The 18,362-nt window shown below is 40.3% G+C and overlaps 1 protein-coding gene across 5 annotated transcripts in view; it reads left to right on the top strand.

Annotated features, from left to right (window-relative positions):
- PHKA2 (phosphorylase kinase regulatory subunit alpha 2) overlaps positions 1 to 18,362 on the top strand; it is a 49,171-nt gene that overhangs the window by 17,885 nt on the left and 12,924 nt on the right. For 4 of the 5 annotated variants that reach the window (XM_055701735.1, XM_055701734.1, XM_027810863.2 and 1 more), the window contains 14 exons: positions 1,060 to 1,194; positions 2,116 to 2,225; positions 4,670 to 4,814; positions 5,309 to 5,387; positions 6,273 to 6,436; positions 7,058 to 7,231; positions 8,365 to 8,453; positions 9,581 to 9,714; positions 11,230 to 11,386; positions 12,913 to 12,992; positions 13,240 to 13,318; positions 13,439 to 13,568; positions 15,298 to 15,399; positions 16,764 to 16,882. In XM_055701735.1, the coding sequence (XP_055557710.1) occupies positions 1,060 to 1,194; positions 2,116 to 2,225; positions 4,670 to 4,814; positions 5,309 to 5,387; positions 6,273 to 6,436; positions 7,058 to 7,231; positions 8,365 to 8,453; positions 9,581 to 9,714; positions 11,230 to 11,386; positions 12,913 to 12,992; positions 13,240 to 13,318; positions 13,439 to 13,568; positions 15,298 to 15,399; positions 16,764 to 16,882 (1,697 nt within the window). The remainder of the gene's footprint in view (positions 1 to 1,059; positions 1,195 to 2,115; positions 2,226 to 4,669; positions 4,815 to 5,308; positions 5,388 to 6,272; positions 6,437 to 7,057; positions 7,232 to 8,364; positions 8,454 to 9,580; positions 9,715 to 11,229; positions 11,387 to 12,912; positions 12,993 to 13,239; positions 13,319 to 13,438; positions 13,569 to 15,297; positions 15,400 to 16,763; positions 16,883 to 18,362) is intronic. The other variant, XM_055701737.1, reaches the window with a different exon arrangement.

Genomic DNA, 18,362 nt, shown 5'->3' on the forward strand with positions numbered 1-18,362 from the left:
TTCAGAGGAACCAGAGAGCCATGAGTGGGGAGGATCTCTATAAACAGAGGTGAGGTGGCCAGACTTATGGCTATCTATTGGCTGCTGCAGGATGGGACTTCCTTAGTCAGTGCAGGAACAGCCAAAACCAGAAAATTAAGTAGAGGGCAAACACCAGCTGATCAGGGCTTAAAGGGTTTTCAAGGGCTCGTACTGCTCTGGAAGAGCAGCCAGCTCGTTTATCAGGAGCACCCTCTGTCAATGATACTGTGACCTGGGCAGGTGCTTGCTTACCCCATGTTTGTGGATCATGGGGGTGATATTTTTTTATTCCGAAGTGCTTAATTTCTAGTAGAAATAAAGTGCTTGCTTATTTTTGGCATTCTTTCACAAGTATTTATAATGCAAAGAAGAATACTGAGTTATCAGTCCCAAACCGATAAACCACCTAACATGGGCAAAACCTCAAGCAGGACAAGATGTGGAATCAGGTCCCAGACTGTAAATTCCTCTTATTTTGAGACTGTATTTATTCCTTACCTCTGCCATTTTGAGGCCTCTGTAAAGTTACTATACAAGTGACAGCACTTATTCCTCATTGACTTGGCTGTGTTGTTTCAGTACGCTGTATTAAAACAACAAAGATTTGCAAGTCATGTTTCCCCTTGTTTTATGGGGGGAAAGCCCTATCTGCTAAAAGAGACTGCGTGATCCAAACCAGCGGTACTGAAAGAAATCGGAAGAAACTGATAAAGCCCCAAAGAACTTGATCTAACCTCAGAGCTTGACCCTGCCTTGAGCAGGAAGTTGGAGTAGAGGCCTCATGAGGGAGGACCCTTCCAACGTGGAATATCCTGTGGTCCAAAGTGGACAAGAATGGCAAGACTTGCTGAGAAGCAGAGAGCCAGTATCTGTCTGACACTCTTGCAATCCCTTTTGATCTCACGGGCCGATAAATTCAGAAAGAATTAAGGTCTTCATGCCTCTTTGGTCAACCAAATGCATTAGTTGAGAGGTGACAGTAGTGACAGTTGAACAGAACATCGATTCTTACTTGTGTTTTCATTTTCGGTTTTACAGTAACTGTTTTGGCAGAATCTAATCAAATAAAGAACCTCTTGCAAGACCATGGGATCAATGTTCAGAGCATGGCTGATATCCATCCACTCAGAGTGCAGCCAGCTCGCATCCTGAGTAACCTCTACACCATGCTGGGTAGGTATTTGAACATGGAAACCTCTTTCTGCTGCTGTGCAAGGTATTTTTTAAGGGTGATGTTTTGAGGTTTTTTGTTTTTCTTGCTTTACACTGTCTCAATTCCTTTGATTTAATTTATATAAATCAATTTCTTTGACTTTTAAAAAATGCATTTGTACGAAGAAGCTTAACAAAATTAGAATTTGTCTTAAATAGGGGATTCCAACAGGAAACATAATAATTCATAATAGCCTTCTTTCACTAGTAGGGGAGTGAGTAGGATGATTTGACACATTGGTGTATTGTTTTTAACAATGCCTTCTCTGGGAATTTTCACAGTGGTATTTTTTCAGGCACAAGGTTATTTGGAACAGATTGAAGATTCCTTGTCAGACAGATTCAAGTCAGCTCCTGACTGCTGGAGCAAATGGTGCATTGTGGATCATTCACTAGTAAGCTCTGCTGAGAAAAGTGCAGCTTATTAGCCTGATGAAAAGAATAAAAATCTGTCTTTGTATTTAGATGTACTTTGTATTTAGATTTAGCCTTCTTCAGGCAAGAATCTTTAAGGTTCTACAGTGAAAGCAGTGCAGTTTCTGTTGTGTGTTGGTGGCCTTGTTTTTTGAAAGGGTGTACCACCTGACCTTGGTGGGGAAGCTTTGGGTGCTGAGCAATGACTGTAATTGAAAAACCTGATCCAGTGGTCAGTGTCAGTGAAGCCAAAGTTTCTATTTTTAATTAGGCTTTTGAAGAACTCTAGCTTTTATATTGATGGCTGCTACAAATGGACCAGTCTGTAGCATCTCACTGTTATCTTTATGTGTCTTCTGCCTTGCTGATACCAATGAAGTAGGTCTCCTTACCTAAACTGGTTGTTGTGGAAAACCATAGAGGAAATATTATGTGATTATTTTTTTTTTCTTCCCCTTTTCTTTACAGGCCGGAACAAGAACATGAAATTAAGTGGACGGCCACACCGACATATTGGAGTGTTAGGCACCTCCAAGTTGTATGTGATAAGAAATCAAATATTTGCTTTTACCCCTCAGGTGAGCGTGTAAAGCTGGCAGAGAAATCACTGCTTACTTAATGGCTAATCGTTAATGAAGCACTTTGCTGTTCTGTGCTGTCACTCTAGGTAGAGCAGAGCTGATAAAGCAGATGTGCTTTGCTTTGTGGTTTTTTTAAGTGTTGAATGATCTGCATGGTAGGAGTGCTGATAAATACCTTGTCATACAGAATCTGGCTTCTTTGGCTTCTGGCTTAGGAGGACACAGCAAATCAATAGTACAAAGTTGTTACTGATCTCTGCCTGAACCAACATTCCAGCTAATGAAATACTTTCTCCAGAGATAGGGCACTTCATGTATCTTTCTCCTGATTGCTTTGATGGAAAATTTTGTTTCACAGTAAGTGTGCCAAGTACTGTAACCCCAAGAGCCTAAGATGTGATCTTTTCATTGTATTGTTGAAAGGGTCAGTAGGGCAGAGGAAGCGATATTTTGTCTTTGTTTTCTGTTTAGTGCCTTTTTCAGTGTTACTCAAAGTTCGGATCCCCCCAGAATCAATGGCTCTTACTTATGCATGTAATGAAATACAACACACTTATTCCTGTAGATTTATTCTAGCAGTTGGTACTAGACAGCCAAGGGGTCTCCTACTCCAAACATGTGCACCTGAAGTAGTATAAAGAATGCTCACACCCTCCTAAATAGATGTTTGATTAATTTAGTCTTTAAGTTCCAGTGGAAGATTTAAGTTCAGTGGACTCCATAGATGGCTTCTGCAGTGCTTCATGATGTCCAAACATCAGATTTACTGCCAAAAATGTGGATCCTTTCCCATTCTTCCCAATGTCAATTGATCACAAGCAGCTTTATGACGGATCATTTATGTGTTGTTCCCCCAACCCGTTCTCACTTTTGCAAATTAGGTAAAAATTCCTTAGTCATGATTTTTTTTCAAAATATCTTTGTCCACATCTTACTATGTAAGTAGGACTCAATATTCCAGCTAAAATCTTGCCATGTGTCAAGTGTGGGCATACTAATATATTCCAAAATGGCATTTATCGTTGCATTAGCAGCACACTGACAGTTCCTGCTTATTCTGTGTTTGACTAAAACCTCCATAACATTTTCTGTTGTACTGTGTAGCCAGACATTTTCTCCTGACTTTTTTTTGAGGGGAGTATGACTTAATGTTTAATTTCACCTTCCTAATGTTAGCTCAGCATTAGTCCTAACATTAGTCAGCTCATCTGTGTTGATCTTGACTAATGTCCACAAATACCGTGGTTTTGTAGATTATATTTCATCCTGTTCTCTAATGAAATAATTGATTACGTGTGGGGCAAAGGCTGACCCCATTTAGATACCCTCTCATTCTGAAAAAAAGTGGTTAATAACTACCTTTCGAGAACAATTTTTCAAGCAGTTCTGCCACATCAGATGTTTTTTCTTCACTTCCCTAGTGTGAAAATTTGCAGGAGTTGAGAGATATCAACCAGTTTCTTGTACCTACCATGTAGTTGCTCTGAGAGAAGGAAATTGGACTCGTTTGCTGATATTTTTTTATATGACTGTTTATCCATTTTGCTTTATCATTTTGTAATTATCTTGGCAGTCTCAAATTGGCTTTGTTGTCATGTGCTCTCAGGCACTGGAATTGACTTGACTGGTCTATGTTGTCACTGCTTTTCCTTTCTAAAGATGGGCGGTGTGTTGCTTCTGTCTGTATTTCTGGGACTTGTTCATCCACAATTAGCAAAACTAATTGTGAGTGGCTCGGGGATTGTTTTGGCTAGTCCCTTAAGTTCCCTGAAGTAATTTCTCTGGACTTGTCCAGCTTGAATTTACATGCTTTTTATGTGCTGACCCATCCCCAAGTCTTCTATGCTTCCTTAACTTTTATTGTGGCAGCTTTAACATACTTACCACTGTTCATCTAGCTTTTTTGGTTTCCAGCTCCTGAAGTAGCCATGATAATCTCTTATTGTGGTTCTTGGCTTTTCTCTGTAGCGGAAAAGGCACGCTTTACCATTGTACATCTAGTGTACCTTTTATCCACAGTAACTGCCAGCTTTTCTGTATTCTGCTTGACTTTCAGATTGTTCCCAAGAGACATATGGTTACTAGTTCCCAGTCCTTAACATGCTACTGTTAGCTTTTTTCTTCCACATTTACAGTACTTCTGTCTTCCAGATCATAGGTTACTGTAATTCGTCATTGTGAGGATTCTACTTCATGGCTGTGTTTGTCTACTTTTTGTTTGTATGGCTTACTTCTTTCACAGTCAGCTTACAAGTGTAAGAAAATGGACTCTGCATAAGTATGGATTTCATTTTCACAGTCACATGCCTTATTAGGTTAATTCATGCAGTCTGTTTTGTGGGCAGGAATAGCTCATATGGCTTTTGTGAATGATTTAAGGGAGGAAATGGGAATAAATGAGAGCACTGGCAACTCATGTACCATATTTCTCTGTTCTCTAGTTTACTGACCAGCATCACTTCTATCTGGCTCTAGACAATCAGATGATTGTGGAGATGCTCAAGACAGAGCTGGCTTACCTCACTTCTTGTTGGAGGATGACAGGAAGACCAACCCTGACGTTTCCCATCACCCACACAATGCTTGGTAAACTTGATTTTCAAGCAAAGTAGATTACTGCAGGGGAGTAGGATGGAAGTCAGTTTGAGAGGAGGCAGGAGGCATGACTGTTTCAACATCTGAGTTCTAACATCAGAAGTACAATTTAACTTTCTCAAGTATACGCTGAATTTGTATGACATGGTAATATTTCATTTTGGTTTTACTCCCCCTTTATAATCTTGCATCTCCCCATCATCTCCATACTATTTCTGTCCAAAGAAATTTGATAGAAATCCCTTTGGAACTTGTCTTGAGTGGGTTGGGTTTTGTCCTGAGAGATCTCTTTAGAATTTGCCTGAGGGCTGGTTTTTGTTTGCTTGCTTGTTTGGGTTTTTTTGAATAAGCTGGTACTGGTAGCAGTTGTGGGTTCTATTTTAAATTTGTCTGATTTACTTCATAGAGAATACCCAGTAATCCACTGGACATGATAATTTGAGGATGTGTTGGTAAGCTTCAACTCTTTCATTATTCTTTTTCAGTTGATGATGGTACTGACATTCATCCAGCAGTTCTTGCCACCATAAGAAAATTAGAGGATGGTTATTTTGGAGGTGCAAGGTAATGTCAGAAACCCCAGATGACTGTCTCCATGATTTTTAATTTATTTTTTTTTTAATTAAATCTTGTACAGGCCTCAGTTTTGACCTCGTGATAGTGCACAGACCTTGTACTATAACTCCATAGAGCGAGGAGTTTCAGCTTTAGTTGTTATTTGGCGATCAGGTGGTAGCTGGACTTCAGATGTAGTGGGAAAGATCTGTCTCCCAAAAGGTGTAGCATCTCTGACTGCCATTAGTGGATAAGGAAAAACAAATGTCAAACTTAAGAAATACAAAAACTTGATCTTGGCCGGGCTTCTGTTTTTAAGAAGTAATTATCTTTCACAGTTATCGGACACATTTTAAACATGAATTACGTGTAGTACTGAGAAGCTTATGTGTTCCATTCATCAACATATAAAAGCAATTTAATTGTACCTTCCTATTCTCTTTCTGCTTGCCGTCTTTCAATCAGTATTTTCCTCCGACAATCAGATGTGCTTTCTGATTTTTTTTAGCAGCAGTGCAGTTCTGTGAAAAGCTACTGCTGTTCAGAGGAACTTCTCAGCCCCAGTTCCTCATGCATTATCCTTGCAGTCTTTGTTTAGGGTCTCTCTTCATGTAAACATACAGCACCCTGCATCATTAAACTTTGAGTTAGGCCTGTAGGTGTAATGCAGTTAGGTTCAATTAGCAAGCAGAGCAGTTAAGTACCCAGATGGATCCGCAACTGTTGTTTTGTGGGGTTTTTTTTCTCAGTATCAGTATCTGCTGCTTTGTAGTTACTAAAGGCAGATTTAACAGTAGGTCTTAGAATTTTGGGAGTTGTTGAAAGCTCATTGAGCATTAATCAATATCAAAATGGTGGTTGTTAATGCTCTTTGGTATGTGTTCCTGTTTGCAGGGTGAAGATAGGTAAGCTGTCAGAATTTCTTACCACCTCTTTTCACACGTATCTGAGCTTCCTGGATCCAGACTGTGATCTAAAACTGTTTGATGACCATAATGAAGGCCATAATAGTCCTGACAGTGAATATGAAGGTTTTCCAGCAGATTTCTGTGAAAAAGGTAGGGTTTTTTCACTTCAGATTTTTTCTCTCTCAAGTTCTATCCGCAGACCCTGGGTTTACCTACAATGCAGAGTTTTTGTGCGTAGTTGATAATCATACAGGTTTCTTATGTATCAGTCCTGTACCTGCATGACTTAATTTGCAGAAGGAATTTGTGCTTATTCTTCCTACGTCCATAGTATGGCATTGACCAGTAACTGCTGCTGTAAAAGCTGAGTCTGAAGAGTCAGCAGATGGAGGGGGGCATAGAAGAGGCTAGAGGGAGGAAGGGCCTGTGAGGAGCCATAGACAAGGGCTTGCATGGAGGAGATGACGGAATCATGGAATCATTTAGGTTGGAAAAAACCTTTAAGATCATCAAGTCCAACCATGATCTGTGGACTACCAGCAAGATAAAAACTATTTTGCTTCCTTTGAAAGGGAAAACCAACTTCTTAATATAACTGTTTTCAAAGTGTCAAAAACTGATTATTTTTTTTCTTTCCAATTTGTTCAGCTTAAAAATCTCTTGCATTTTTGTGTGCCTTTCTATATAAGTGAGAATAGAGTGGTGTGTTTGAAACAGAAAGCACTGATAAATTATGATTTTAGATTTAATAAACCTTGTATGTCACACTAGAAAGCCAGGATGAGCTGGATCAGTATATACATAATGTCCTGCAGAGTACAGCACTGAAGTCATACCTGCCTCCAACTTCAAAGACTGCAAATCAACCACCTGTGTTCAGCGCAAACCATTCTACAGAAGAGATACTGTCAATAATGGCCAAGACAAAGGGTTTAGAGGTTCCAGGTATTTCTCCCTATTATTTACTTAGTGATAATAATAATAGAAAACCTGTTTACCTACAAGGGGCAAGTTCAAGTACTTCAGAACTCTGCCATTGAAAAAGAATTGGTGGCACAAGTATGTTGTTACCAAGGAATGAGTCTGAAGCTGTAACTGTTGTGTTCCCACAGTATCCAGTATCTTGGTGTATGCATAGACAACCTGCTATGAAATGTAACATTTAATCAAAATTAGGTTTATGGAAACTCCTACAACTTCTCAGCTGGATAGAATTTTAGAACCTGAGTCAGTGAACTCATTTTTTTTGGTCTTTGTTTATAAAAAGGCTTTCAAAATGTACTTTCTTGTTTTAATAAAGTTGTGGTGAAATTAAATGTTTCAGTGCCAGAAAAATAGAAGTATGTGCAGGTACTTTCTAAATTTGTGAGAACAAATGGAGTAGAGATGACATTATTCCTAATAATGCTACATTTTTAATAGACTGATTGGAGGATTTACACCTAAATAATGCTTTGACTGAATTTCTAAATAGATTAAAACATATACCTTGTTTTATATGTAGGTACGTAGTATTTGATGCCCTGGTCAAGGGAAGGCTTCCCATAACTTCAGTGTAAATTAATAACTTTCAAGCTTTTTTGTTAGTTTTTTTCACCCATCTTTCATGTGCCGCATCATCTGATCCTCTATTGAATTCAGTATATGAAGGTAACAGAGCATTAGCCTGTATTTAGCATCACCACTTTGATTATGACACTTTGCCGGTTAGACCGTTTTCTCCACATTCTTCCTGTTAGAGTGTTTAAAACACTTGGCAGGGTCAGGTCATTGGGCTGTAGGATTTCTGAGGCATGGGCAATCAGAAGGGATACCAGTTGAGGACGTAGTGCCTGAGCCTTTGACGTGCTGATGTTAGAAGCTTTGGGGGCAAGCCTGGAAGGAAATAATGTTCAGAATGCGTGCTTGTCTCCCGAGTTCCACGTACAGCATCTCAGAAGCATCGCCTCTATATTTTGACTCTTGGAGGTATTTCTCTTCTTTTTACCTAGTATAGTTGCTTTGTGTAGGTGTTCTCGATTTTCATATTTATGAAATGGACTTTTAAAATCTTTTTTTCTGGTGGCTTTGCTTTCCAGCTGTGTCTATGTCTCTTCCCACTAAAGTTCTGAATACGCACCGGAAGTCTCTGAATCTCGTTGATAATCCTCATTTGTTTGAGACAAAGGTAAGCTGTGGGAATTTTTATGCTATTTGTAGTTTTAGGATGCAATACTGTGGCCTTTCCTGTGTTTTCCAGCCAAACCCTATGCTAGTTCTCATTTTCCTTCACAGACAAGCCATTTTGCTTGAGGCACTGGATAGCTGCTGCCTTGGTTTGAAGTTTATTTTTTGGCCAAGTGAAAGTTTTCTGGTTAAATAGACATTATCAAGTGGAAAAATGTTAATTGTGTGTGCAAACCAGAAAATAATACAATAGGTGCTTGTTTTGAAGGGCCAAATGCTATTGTCTTTAATTCTAACTGAACACACAAAGGGAAGGATGGGATGTTCACAGCCTTTAGAGACGTTCTCCAAGAAATGCTACTTACAGTAATGTCTGGGGAGCAGCGTAGTGTGTGAAGGGACAGATGTCCTTAAGGCACCAGTCACATCCCACTACAAGGCATGAAGATGGGGTTGTGCTTGGCACTTGTTTTGTCTTAATATATATGTGCAGTTGCTGAGAATGGTTACAGGAGGTAGTGTCCAGCCTCCTAAAGGATTCTGCTCTACAGGCTCTGTTTGTGGAAATGATATTTTAGGATCGTATAAATTGCTGAATAGCTTATTAGGCAAAACTCCTCTTCATCCAAGATCTCACCACAGGATTGCATCATCTCATTACATAACATACTAGTTTCATAAGCTTGTAAAAGTTATGATGGCAACATCTGCATTCATAAAGCACCATATATATATATACTGGTAGGAGGTGGAACTCAAAAACCTCTGAATTATTTTAGCTAAAAAAAGGTAGTATCCTTGTGCTTTTCTCTTTACAAGTAACAGCAAATGACAGGAAGAGCATGCAAATAAATTGGTTTCCTTCTTTGACAAAGTATTTCTTTGTTTTATCCAAAAAATGGCTTTCTTTGTTGATTGAACCAAAACTAGAGGCAAAGTTCCGTTCTGGAACTTTCCTGGGATTAGTCTCCTTTTCATGCCTGCAGTGGTCTGGCAAGGACTATGTGATGCGTCCGTATGTCAGCTGGGGTTATGTTGCAAGTCTGTTGTGTTGTTTAATGGGAAGTTACAGTTTCACTACTTTTTTCAAGATGATTTCTTTGATTTTTCATCCATCTTTGTTATTAGGACCGTGGAAATGTTTTGCACTTACCTAAAGATGCTCATGGTGATTTGGATTGTAGGAAGCTTGTTGAGCAGCTGAAGGAATGTCCAACGCTCCACGATCAAGCAGATATCTTGTATATCTTGCATATACTAAAGTGAGTTGTCCGAATATAAACTTCAGCATCTTTTGAGTTTGGTCACAACTGTCTGATTATTCCTGTACAAAAGCTTTCCACTGTTCAGGGTGGGTTGTTGAGGGGAGAGGTTAAAATTTTCTGAGCTTTAACAAGCATATTTTCATTTAGCTTGATTACATAAATGATTTGGATACAAAAAAAAATGCTCATGCAGATTTCAGAGTTGATTGGCACACAGTTGTGAATACATACAAGCTGCAAGGCTCACAAGTGAAATGCACAAATCCTTTCCATGAATGGGAACACACTATGCTGTATTTGTGGCATTCTTAAGTTCACAAAGATTTGGTGTGAGTTTTATGCACAAGAAGAAAAGCGGAGGGAAACTTCATCTTGTCATTTTCTAAATAAAGGCAAAATGCTATTTAATGACTAATTACTATTTTTCCTCTAATACCTCTCCATATTTAAGTGCACCACTGGCTAAAACTCGACGTTCTTCAGAACATTCTTGGAAACCATCTAAGCCCAGCTGCTGGGGTTAGTAAACAGCTGCTATTTAAACAGGTTTGATGGGACCAAAATGGAAATACACGCCATCGGAATCATCTTCTGGAGTGCATTTTCTGGGCCCTTTTCCATGTGCAGGAGAACACTGCTGGAACCTGTCAGGAAGCTAGCTTTGGGTGCAAAGACAAGCATGTATTAATCACAGATGATCTTCCTTTACTGCTACAAAGATTGTACTTCTGTTTATTTTCATTTTCTCCCATGAGGAACTCTGTTTTGATCATCTTGATTTCCCAAACAAAATGTTTAGCAGCCTCTTTTTAAGAGCAAAGGAGATCCTGAAAAAAATACCATTTTGTTGTTTAACTACATGTAACGCCCTTCTTTTTCCTGTTTTGGACTTGTTTTGCTGTGGGAGTCTCTGTTGGGCAGGCAGGTGGACTTCTGGTGGAATCTGCCCCCCTGGCAGGGATTGGAAGGTCATTCTGTGACACAGCAAAATCTTATCAAAGAGAAGCCATACTGCAGTGAATCTCAAAACCAGGAGAGGAATAGAAATCTCCTTTGCTTTTTCAGTAATGGCTTAAGCAGCATAGAAGCTTAGTTAATAGCTAAGAAAGAGGCAGGCCCCCCTGAGACATCTAAAAAATGGGTGCAGTCTTCAGCAGTACTGAAGACATTACTGAATTCTGCTCTGAAAAAGCACCACATGCAGCAGTGTTCCTCCAGCAAACTATCTGCGTGCATACTCTGAAGTCTGGTGGAAAATCCTTTGGGTGATTGCTTTGGAGTCACAGGCTCATGGCTAAGAGGATGCTCAAGTTAATATGAAGGTTCCTGGTGTCAAGAGGGTTTTGTCCACATACAACCAATCTCTGGTGAAGGCCCACATGTCCCATGCACTACTTAATTCTGTCACCAAAATGAGTAATGGGATCAAAGTCAGGCTGCTTGTTGTGTGGTAAGGTTAAGCAGTGTAGCTTTTTATCTAATGACTGTTACCTTCTGTGTCTTTTCTGGCAGAGGCGCTGACTGGGACACAGAGCTGGATGGACAGTACGGCGTTACTGTTCACTGCCTGCTCAATGAGCTTTACAGAAAAGCAGGCCTCAATCAAGAGTGGGGTTTAATCCGTTACATTTCTGGTATACTCAAGAAAAGAGTAGAAGTCCTGGCTGAGGTATGAAATATAAATAATGTTGATTCAGTTCCCTGCCTGGAAACCAACATAAACTACCGGTTTGCTGGTGGGGCTTGTGCTTGCCCTTCTGATCTTACTTCACAACATACATAGTGCAGCATTTTTCAATAACATTGGTCACTTTTCTGATCTAAAATCTTATTTTGACATCTTTACCTTTCATCTGTACTATGAACTGTGCTAATGTTGGCATGGACCAAGAATGTCATACTGTAAATGGTTGTGAAGGCTTCATTTCATCTCAGTTAATTGGAGAAGTTTAATTATGTGCTTTGAAAACTGTAGTTGTCATTGGTAATTATCTATTGCTGTTGTGGTTGCATGAACACTTTTGGAGCATCACTATGTCAAGATGCTAGCAGTGATGCAAAAGCATGTTCTGCCAATTTCCGTCCCATTGGGCAGACAGTCTGCTCTGTGTGTGGATATGAATGGTTGAAGGCATTAAAATATCTGGGACTATTATATGGCAAGAAGAAGGATTGACTGTAAGGGTACATATTTATTTTGAACATAACAAAAACGTTTCCTCTCAAGTACTCTAAAGTATTTGTTTAATTTCCTGCTTACCCTGCATATTTCTGAAGAGCTCTTTCACTAATTCCTGGCCATTTTCAAAGCTTTGGCTGTCACACCTAGGATGCCTTTTTTTGGTGACAGTCATATCTGCGGAGAGCACTTTGTGGTAATCGCCCTGCTCAGTACTTCATTAAGTGCATAACCTTTTCCATCCTGAAGACATGATGGACCAGTACAGACATGCTCACAGAAAGCTGGGTATGTTAAATCAAGAAGATAACAACAAAGAATTGGGGAGGAAAAGAGTAGAGATGATCTCTTTTGTTCCACATAAGGGAGGGAAAACAGACCCTTAAAAATTAGACGATCAGTGCTCTGTGAGGTCTTTGATTCAGGATGCTAAAACAGGTAAACTGAACACCTAGTTTTAAAGGAGGTTGATACAAGAGAGTAAACATTGTAGTACTGGGGGAAGCACCTATTTCAGAATATATCAAGATGCCTAATTCAGGAATGTGATGCAATATGTTTGGTGTGTGAAGAGATTTATTAGTACGCAGAATTTTTTTTTAGCTAATACTACCAATTTTCATTCATTAAAAATGTTTTTTTTTGTCTTAAATAAAGAATTATCTTATGAGAAAGTCCTTTACTGATCTGCCAGCCCCACTGGAGTCCCTAATCATCATGCTGCTGATTTCACTGAACAGGGAAGCAGGCTTTCAGCCTGGGCAGACTCTCATAGCCCTGTTAGCCTCAGGGGATCTTTGGCAACTAGTTAACAGCATTCTGCTGGATCTGCATGTCTGGTAATTAATAGAAATGCGCTTAAAAATTGTTAAAGAATTGCTTATTTCATGGAATACCGGATTGAAAAGGGACCTCAAAGATCATCTGGTCCAACCTTTCAATTTTTGGGAATTAAAAGCTCTGTCACGTCCACATGACTCAAAAAAGGTCTCTTGCTTTCTGTCCTATTATGGTAGGCATGCACAGACCTTCTCTCGCACCACAAGCAACTTACAGTGGGCCTGCCACCAGAACCCCGTGAGAAAATCATCACCACGTAAGTTGGAGCTCTGCCTCAGTTACAGAAGCAGCCTGCCCTTCATCTTCCTGCCTGTACCGTTCTGCTGCTGTTACCGTGGCTTAAAACTTACTCCTCACCTTCAGAAGGAATTGCAGCCACCCAGGCAGACTCATAGGACCTTTGTGGTGCAAAGGGGTTTCTGGGTGACTTGGCTCCAGTGCTTGTTCAAGAGGTTAATAGCAGATGCCTGAGTCACTGCTAACTGTGGTTTGCCTTCTTGTAGCCCGCTGCCACCTGAGGAGCTCACAGATCTTATTTATGAAGCCAGCGGCCAAGACATCAGTATTGCAGTCCTGACACAGGTATGCAGCATGTGTAAAAAGGGTTCCTTCAGCTGTGCCCAGCGTGATGCCAGTGTTTGTGTCTGGGAAAGCCAAGAGGACCCACTCTGAATAGGTGCCCTTATGGATTTGTCCCTACAGGAAATAATTATGTACTTGGCGATGTATGTCCGGTCACAGCCTAGTCTTTTTGTGGAGATGCTCAGGCTCCGAATTGGTCTGATAATTCAGGTGATGGCCACTGAGCTGGCTCGAAGTCTGAAATGCTCAGGTAAGAGCAATTTTATCATAAGGGTACTTACAGTATTATTTCTGCTTCACCTCAGTGGTTGATTTTTCATTTTTGTGTGTTAAATCCTTTTATTAAATTCTTCATTCAGCATATGCAGTTTTTTGCTTTGAAAAAAAAAAAACTTTGAAAATAATTTTCGTTTTGATTCAATGAAAGATTCCTGTCCCTCCATCCCCCAGTTATTCAAACTGAAGTGGATATTAAATACTTAAGTCCCCTGACTCTCAGTATGTGTTTGAGGTCCAGGTCATCAAATTGCATGTGTGTGTATATTTAGGGAGCCTGTGCTATTAATGTCAATGGGAATGGGACCCTAGGTATCTTCTGAATATTTGAGCCTTAATTCATAGTTCCGGTCATTTTTTATTCAAAGTAACTGCTGATCATCTTCCTTTTATGTGTATGCCTTCTCCCCTTGAATGTGCTTAGTTGAAAACTATCTGCTGTTTAGATTTCAGCTAGTGAAACATTATTTTGCCAGGAGGTCAGTAAACAAAATAATCTCACAGGCCCCCAGGATGTTGCATATGCCCTACAAAAACCCAAGAAGTAACAAACAAATGGTGCAACACAAAAGTATTTTTAAACTTATTTTGGAAGAAAAAACTGAAACTAGAGAGAAATCACGACTGAAGAGAGATCTGAAAAATCACTGAAGAGTTTTCCCCATTGAAAAGGGTCAGAAGTCTAAGAAGGACCAGTCTTGAAAAGTAATCAATTGAAGTGACATATATAGTCAAACATATGTAGGACACTTAGGAGCACGATCTGGGCCATATTTTTATGTTGTCAGCTCTTGTTACCATTTCTAATGCCCTAGCACATCCTAAAGGGGGATAACTTTGTAGAAGCATGTTTTCTGGTCTCCCCAGTTTTCTCCCTCATGTAGTGAAGAGGGGGGGTCCCTGGTAGCTGGTTAGATGGAGCCCACTTTGAATGCTACTGCTCTCTAACTTCAGCGGCTAGCTGCCACTGGGGCATAGCAGGTTTCTCCCTTAGGTTGACAAAAGGAGCCAAGTCATTTCTGGGACAATTTTTCTGTGTGAAGAATGTACAGAAAGCCCTGTTGTCCCCAAATCTGTAGCTGAATAGTGGAAGCTGTTTTGTTCACAGTCAAAGCCTGTCTTTCCTGGGGTCCCTGCTGTTATTCCTTAGCCTTAAATGCCAGCTGCTTTGTACACTGCCCTCGGCTTCATTGCTGCCTTTTTTTGTGTTCTCCTATGGGAGATTTGTCTGTGTATACATGTGTGCTCATGTGTATGCATGTGCTTTTTATATCTCTCACTTACAAGCATGATCGTTTAATCCACACGCATGCAGTTCTTTATAGAATAACTCTGGCCTGTAGTTGAGATCTACATGTCATCTGCTTTTGGGAGATGGCTGTAATGCCTTGCCAAGTGGTCTTGCCCTACAAAGGAGCAACTGCTTTCTCATCAGCAGCTTCAGTAAGATTTTGCACAAGGTGCAGCATAATATTCACTGTGCCAATAGTGTTATTTCCATTCAGTGTTTGTTGTTCAGTCCTGAAACATATTTTTGAAATCTGACTCTGCATATTAGTTTTTTAAAGGCAGTCTTAGCTACAAAGGTAAATGTGATTGAACTTCATTCATTAGCAGTTTACTTAAGAAAACAAGCTGTAAAGCCACCTATAGTGATAATTTGTCTCTTTTGTTGGTTTTGGCGTGTGTTTTTTTTAAACTAGGTGAAGAAGCTTCAGAGAGTTTGATGAATCTAAGCCCCTTTGATATGAAAAATCTCCTGCACCATATTCTCAGTGGAAAAGAGTTTGGAGTGGAAAGAAGCTGTAAGTTGTCCACTTGGGCACTTTTGTATGTTAAGTGAGAACTATAAATATAAAGTTAGATTGTCTTATGAATAGGAATCTACTCTCTCAGCACATAAAATAGAGGTATATGTAATGTGTTAATTATGGGTGGGCAGTACCTGTGTCTGCCTGCTGTGGAATAAACAAAACAAGTACAATGGAAGCTGTTGTGCACTGGAATAAGGTTGTATCAAGTTTTCACTGATATGAAGGCAAGCTTTTAAAATGAAGAAATTTTATATGACCTGTCCTGGTTTTGGCTGGGATAGTATTTTTCTTCTCAGTAGCTGGTACAATGCTGTGTTTTGGATTTAGTATGAGATTAATGTTGGTAACACTGATGGTTATAGTTGTTGCTAGGTAATGCTTATACTAAGTCAAGGACTTCTCAGTTTCTCAGGCCCTGCCAGCCAGAGGGCTGGAGGGGCGCAAGAAATTGAGTGGGGACACAGCCGGGACAGCTGACCTGAACTAGCCCGAGCTCCATACCATAGACCAGGGGTCCTCAAACTGTTTAACCAGGGGGCCGGCGCGCGGATGCAGTGGCAGGCCGTCATCTGCGGCTGCTTGGTTTCCCCCCCCAGCCCCCGGCGGGGGGTCTGTAAATACCGGGGGCCGGATTGAGGACCCTGGGGGGCCGTATCCTGCCCGCGGGCCGTAGTTTGAGGACCCCTGCCATAGAACATCATGCTCAGTATATAAACTGGGGGGAGTTGGCCAGGGCCTGCTGATCACTGCTTTATTTTATTCCTCTCCCGTTCTCTCTCCTTTATTATTATCATCATCATCATTATTATTATTGTTGTTGTTGTTGTTAGCATTATTGTTATTATATTTCAATTACTAAATTGTTCTTATCTCGGTGCTCGAATGTTACCTTTTCCCTGATTCTCCTCTCCATCCCACTAGGGAAGGGTGGAGTGGGGGAGGGAGCAGCTGCATGGCACTTAGTTGCCAGCTGGGGTTAAACCACAACAGACCATAAGGAAAACCATAACAAGGTCACATGTAGCCTGCCTTCCAGGAGCCTGTCTCTGGTGCCCACATATTCCCAACTGGCATGTCAACTGTATCCTGGGTTCATTCTTGGCCCTCACAGACTCATTGTAACTCTAACATCTTTTAAGGCTACAATTGCTCAGTGTCATGGAAAATCAGACCCCAATATGGAACTAGGCCCTTTACTTGATGCAATCAGGTTTTGAACTGTTGATGTGATTTCAAAGAATGTTGTCATGAAGAGCATTGTACACTTCTGAAAGGATATGTGTTTAAATTCTAGATACAATTTCATCTGTTTTGCTACCCCTAGAATTTTAAAAATGTCCATTTGCTTCTTTTAGTGCGACCTGTAGATTCCTCTTCATCTAGCCCTGCAATTTCTATTCATGAAATGGGGCATTCTGGAGCAACCAAAACAGAAAGAAGTGGTATTACTAAATTGAAGAGTGAGATGAAGCAGGTGAGGGTTTTCTGTCAATGCTCATCAGAAAATGCAGCTGTTCTGGAACTGTGTTATGTTAGGTTTTATTCTTGGTAAATGGCAGAAATTTCCAAGGGTCTGATTTAAAGCTGGTAACTAAACAGAAGGCAGTAAGGGGATGTGCTGGTAACTAAATAGAAGGCAGTAAGGGGATGTTTCCTCCAAAAATGTGCTCCCTTTTTTGTTTTTGTTTCACATGCCTAAATACAGAACTTGAACAAACTAATGCATTCACAGCACCAACTTAAAACAGCTCTTTTATCATCTTTAGCTAAGGAAAAGTCAGATGCACAAAGTGAAGCTTTCATGCAAACAGTGTTCATTCTTGTGTTCCGTACAAGTTGCTAAGGTGGTCCACATGCCTTTTGGAAAAGATACACTTGGAAAAGAAATGTTGGTCTGTTTTCTTCCTGTTTTGTTTCTTCAGGAATGTGGGATGATTGCTGCTAGAATACACTTAATTTCAGTACTTTAAATTACACAGCAACAGAGTATATGGGGAGATATCACAGAAAACCCAACAAAATATTATGAATGAATGTGACTGATGGTTTTGTTACGAGTGGTTTTGATTTCTCTGTTTTGTGTGTCTATTAGTAATTTTCTTTTGCTCTAGATAAATAGGAAGGTAGTGGTCAAATAAAATGCATTTCTAAGAATGGTTCTATATTTTCCAGCCTGGGTTATTCAGCCTGGAGAAGAGAAGGCTCCAGGGGGACCTTATTGCAGCCTTTCATTATATAAAGGGGGCTTGTAAGAAGATGAAGATGTGATTTTTACGGAGGCCTGTAGTGGCAGGACAAGGGGCAATGGTTATAAACTGAAAGTGGGTAGGTTTAGATTAGACATAAAAATTTTTTTTTATTATGAAAGTGGTGAGATACTGGAACAGGTTGCTCAGACAAGTTTTGGATGCCATCCATCATTGAAAGTGTTCAAGGTCAGGTACGACAGGGCTTTGAGCAACCTGACCTAATGAAAGATGTCCCTGCCCATAGCACGGACTAGGTGATCATTAAAGGTGAATTCCAATTCAGCTATGCTATGATTTTGTATTAAAACCTGTTGTTTAAAGACCGTCTTAACGAGGCAGCCTGTATCATTTAATCTGGGGCCATTTCTGCACGTTTTGAAGGAAATATTTCATGTTTTCCTTTCTGTGAAACAATTTGCTCAATGAGCCTTCAGAAAGGAGTGGCATTTCTGCATGGCCTTGACATGGTGACAATAAAGATCAGTTAATGATCCTTCGTAGGACATGACCAGGCAGGGAAGCAAAGCCACCTGTGAAACGCAGTGTCTGTTATGAGACCTGCTTGTGGTGTTTAAGTCATGCCGCTGCCTCAGCATTGTCACAGCCAAGCCTCGTGCTGTGGCTGTGGCTGTGGAGGTGCTGCTGGTGGCTTTCCACGGGCCCTGAAGTGGCTTTGGGGGTTCACAGTTGCACTGCCGGCGTCTG

This window comes from Falco cherrug, chromosome 2, assembly GCF_023634085.1.
Source record: "Falco cherrug isolate bFalChe1 chromosome 2, bFalChe1.pri, whole genome shotgun sequence".
Classification (NCBI taxonomy): domain Eukaryota; kingdom Metazoa; phylum Chordata; class Aves; order Falconiformes; family Falconidae; genus Falco; species Falco cherrug.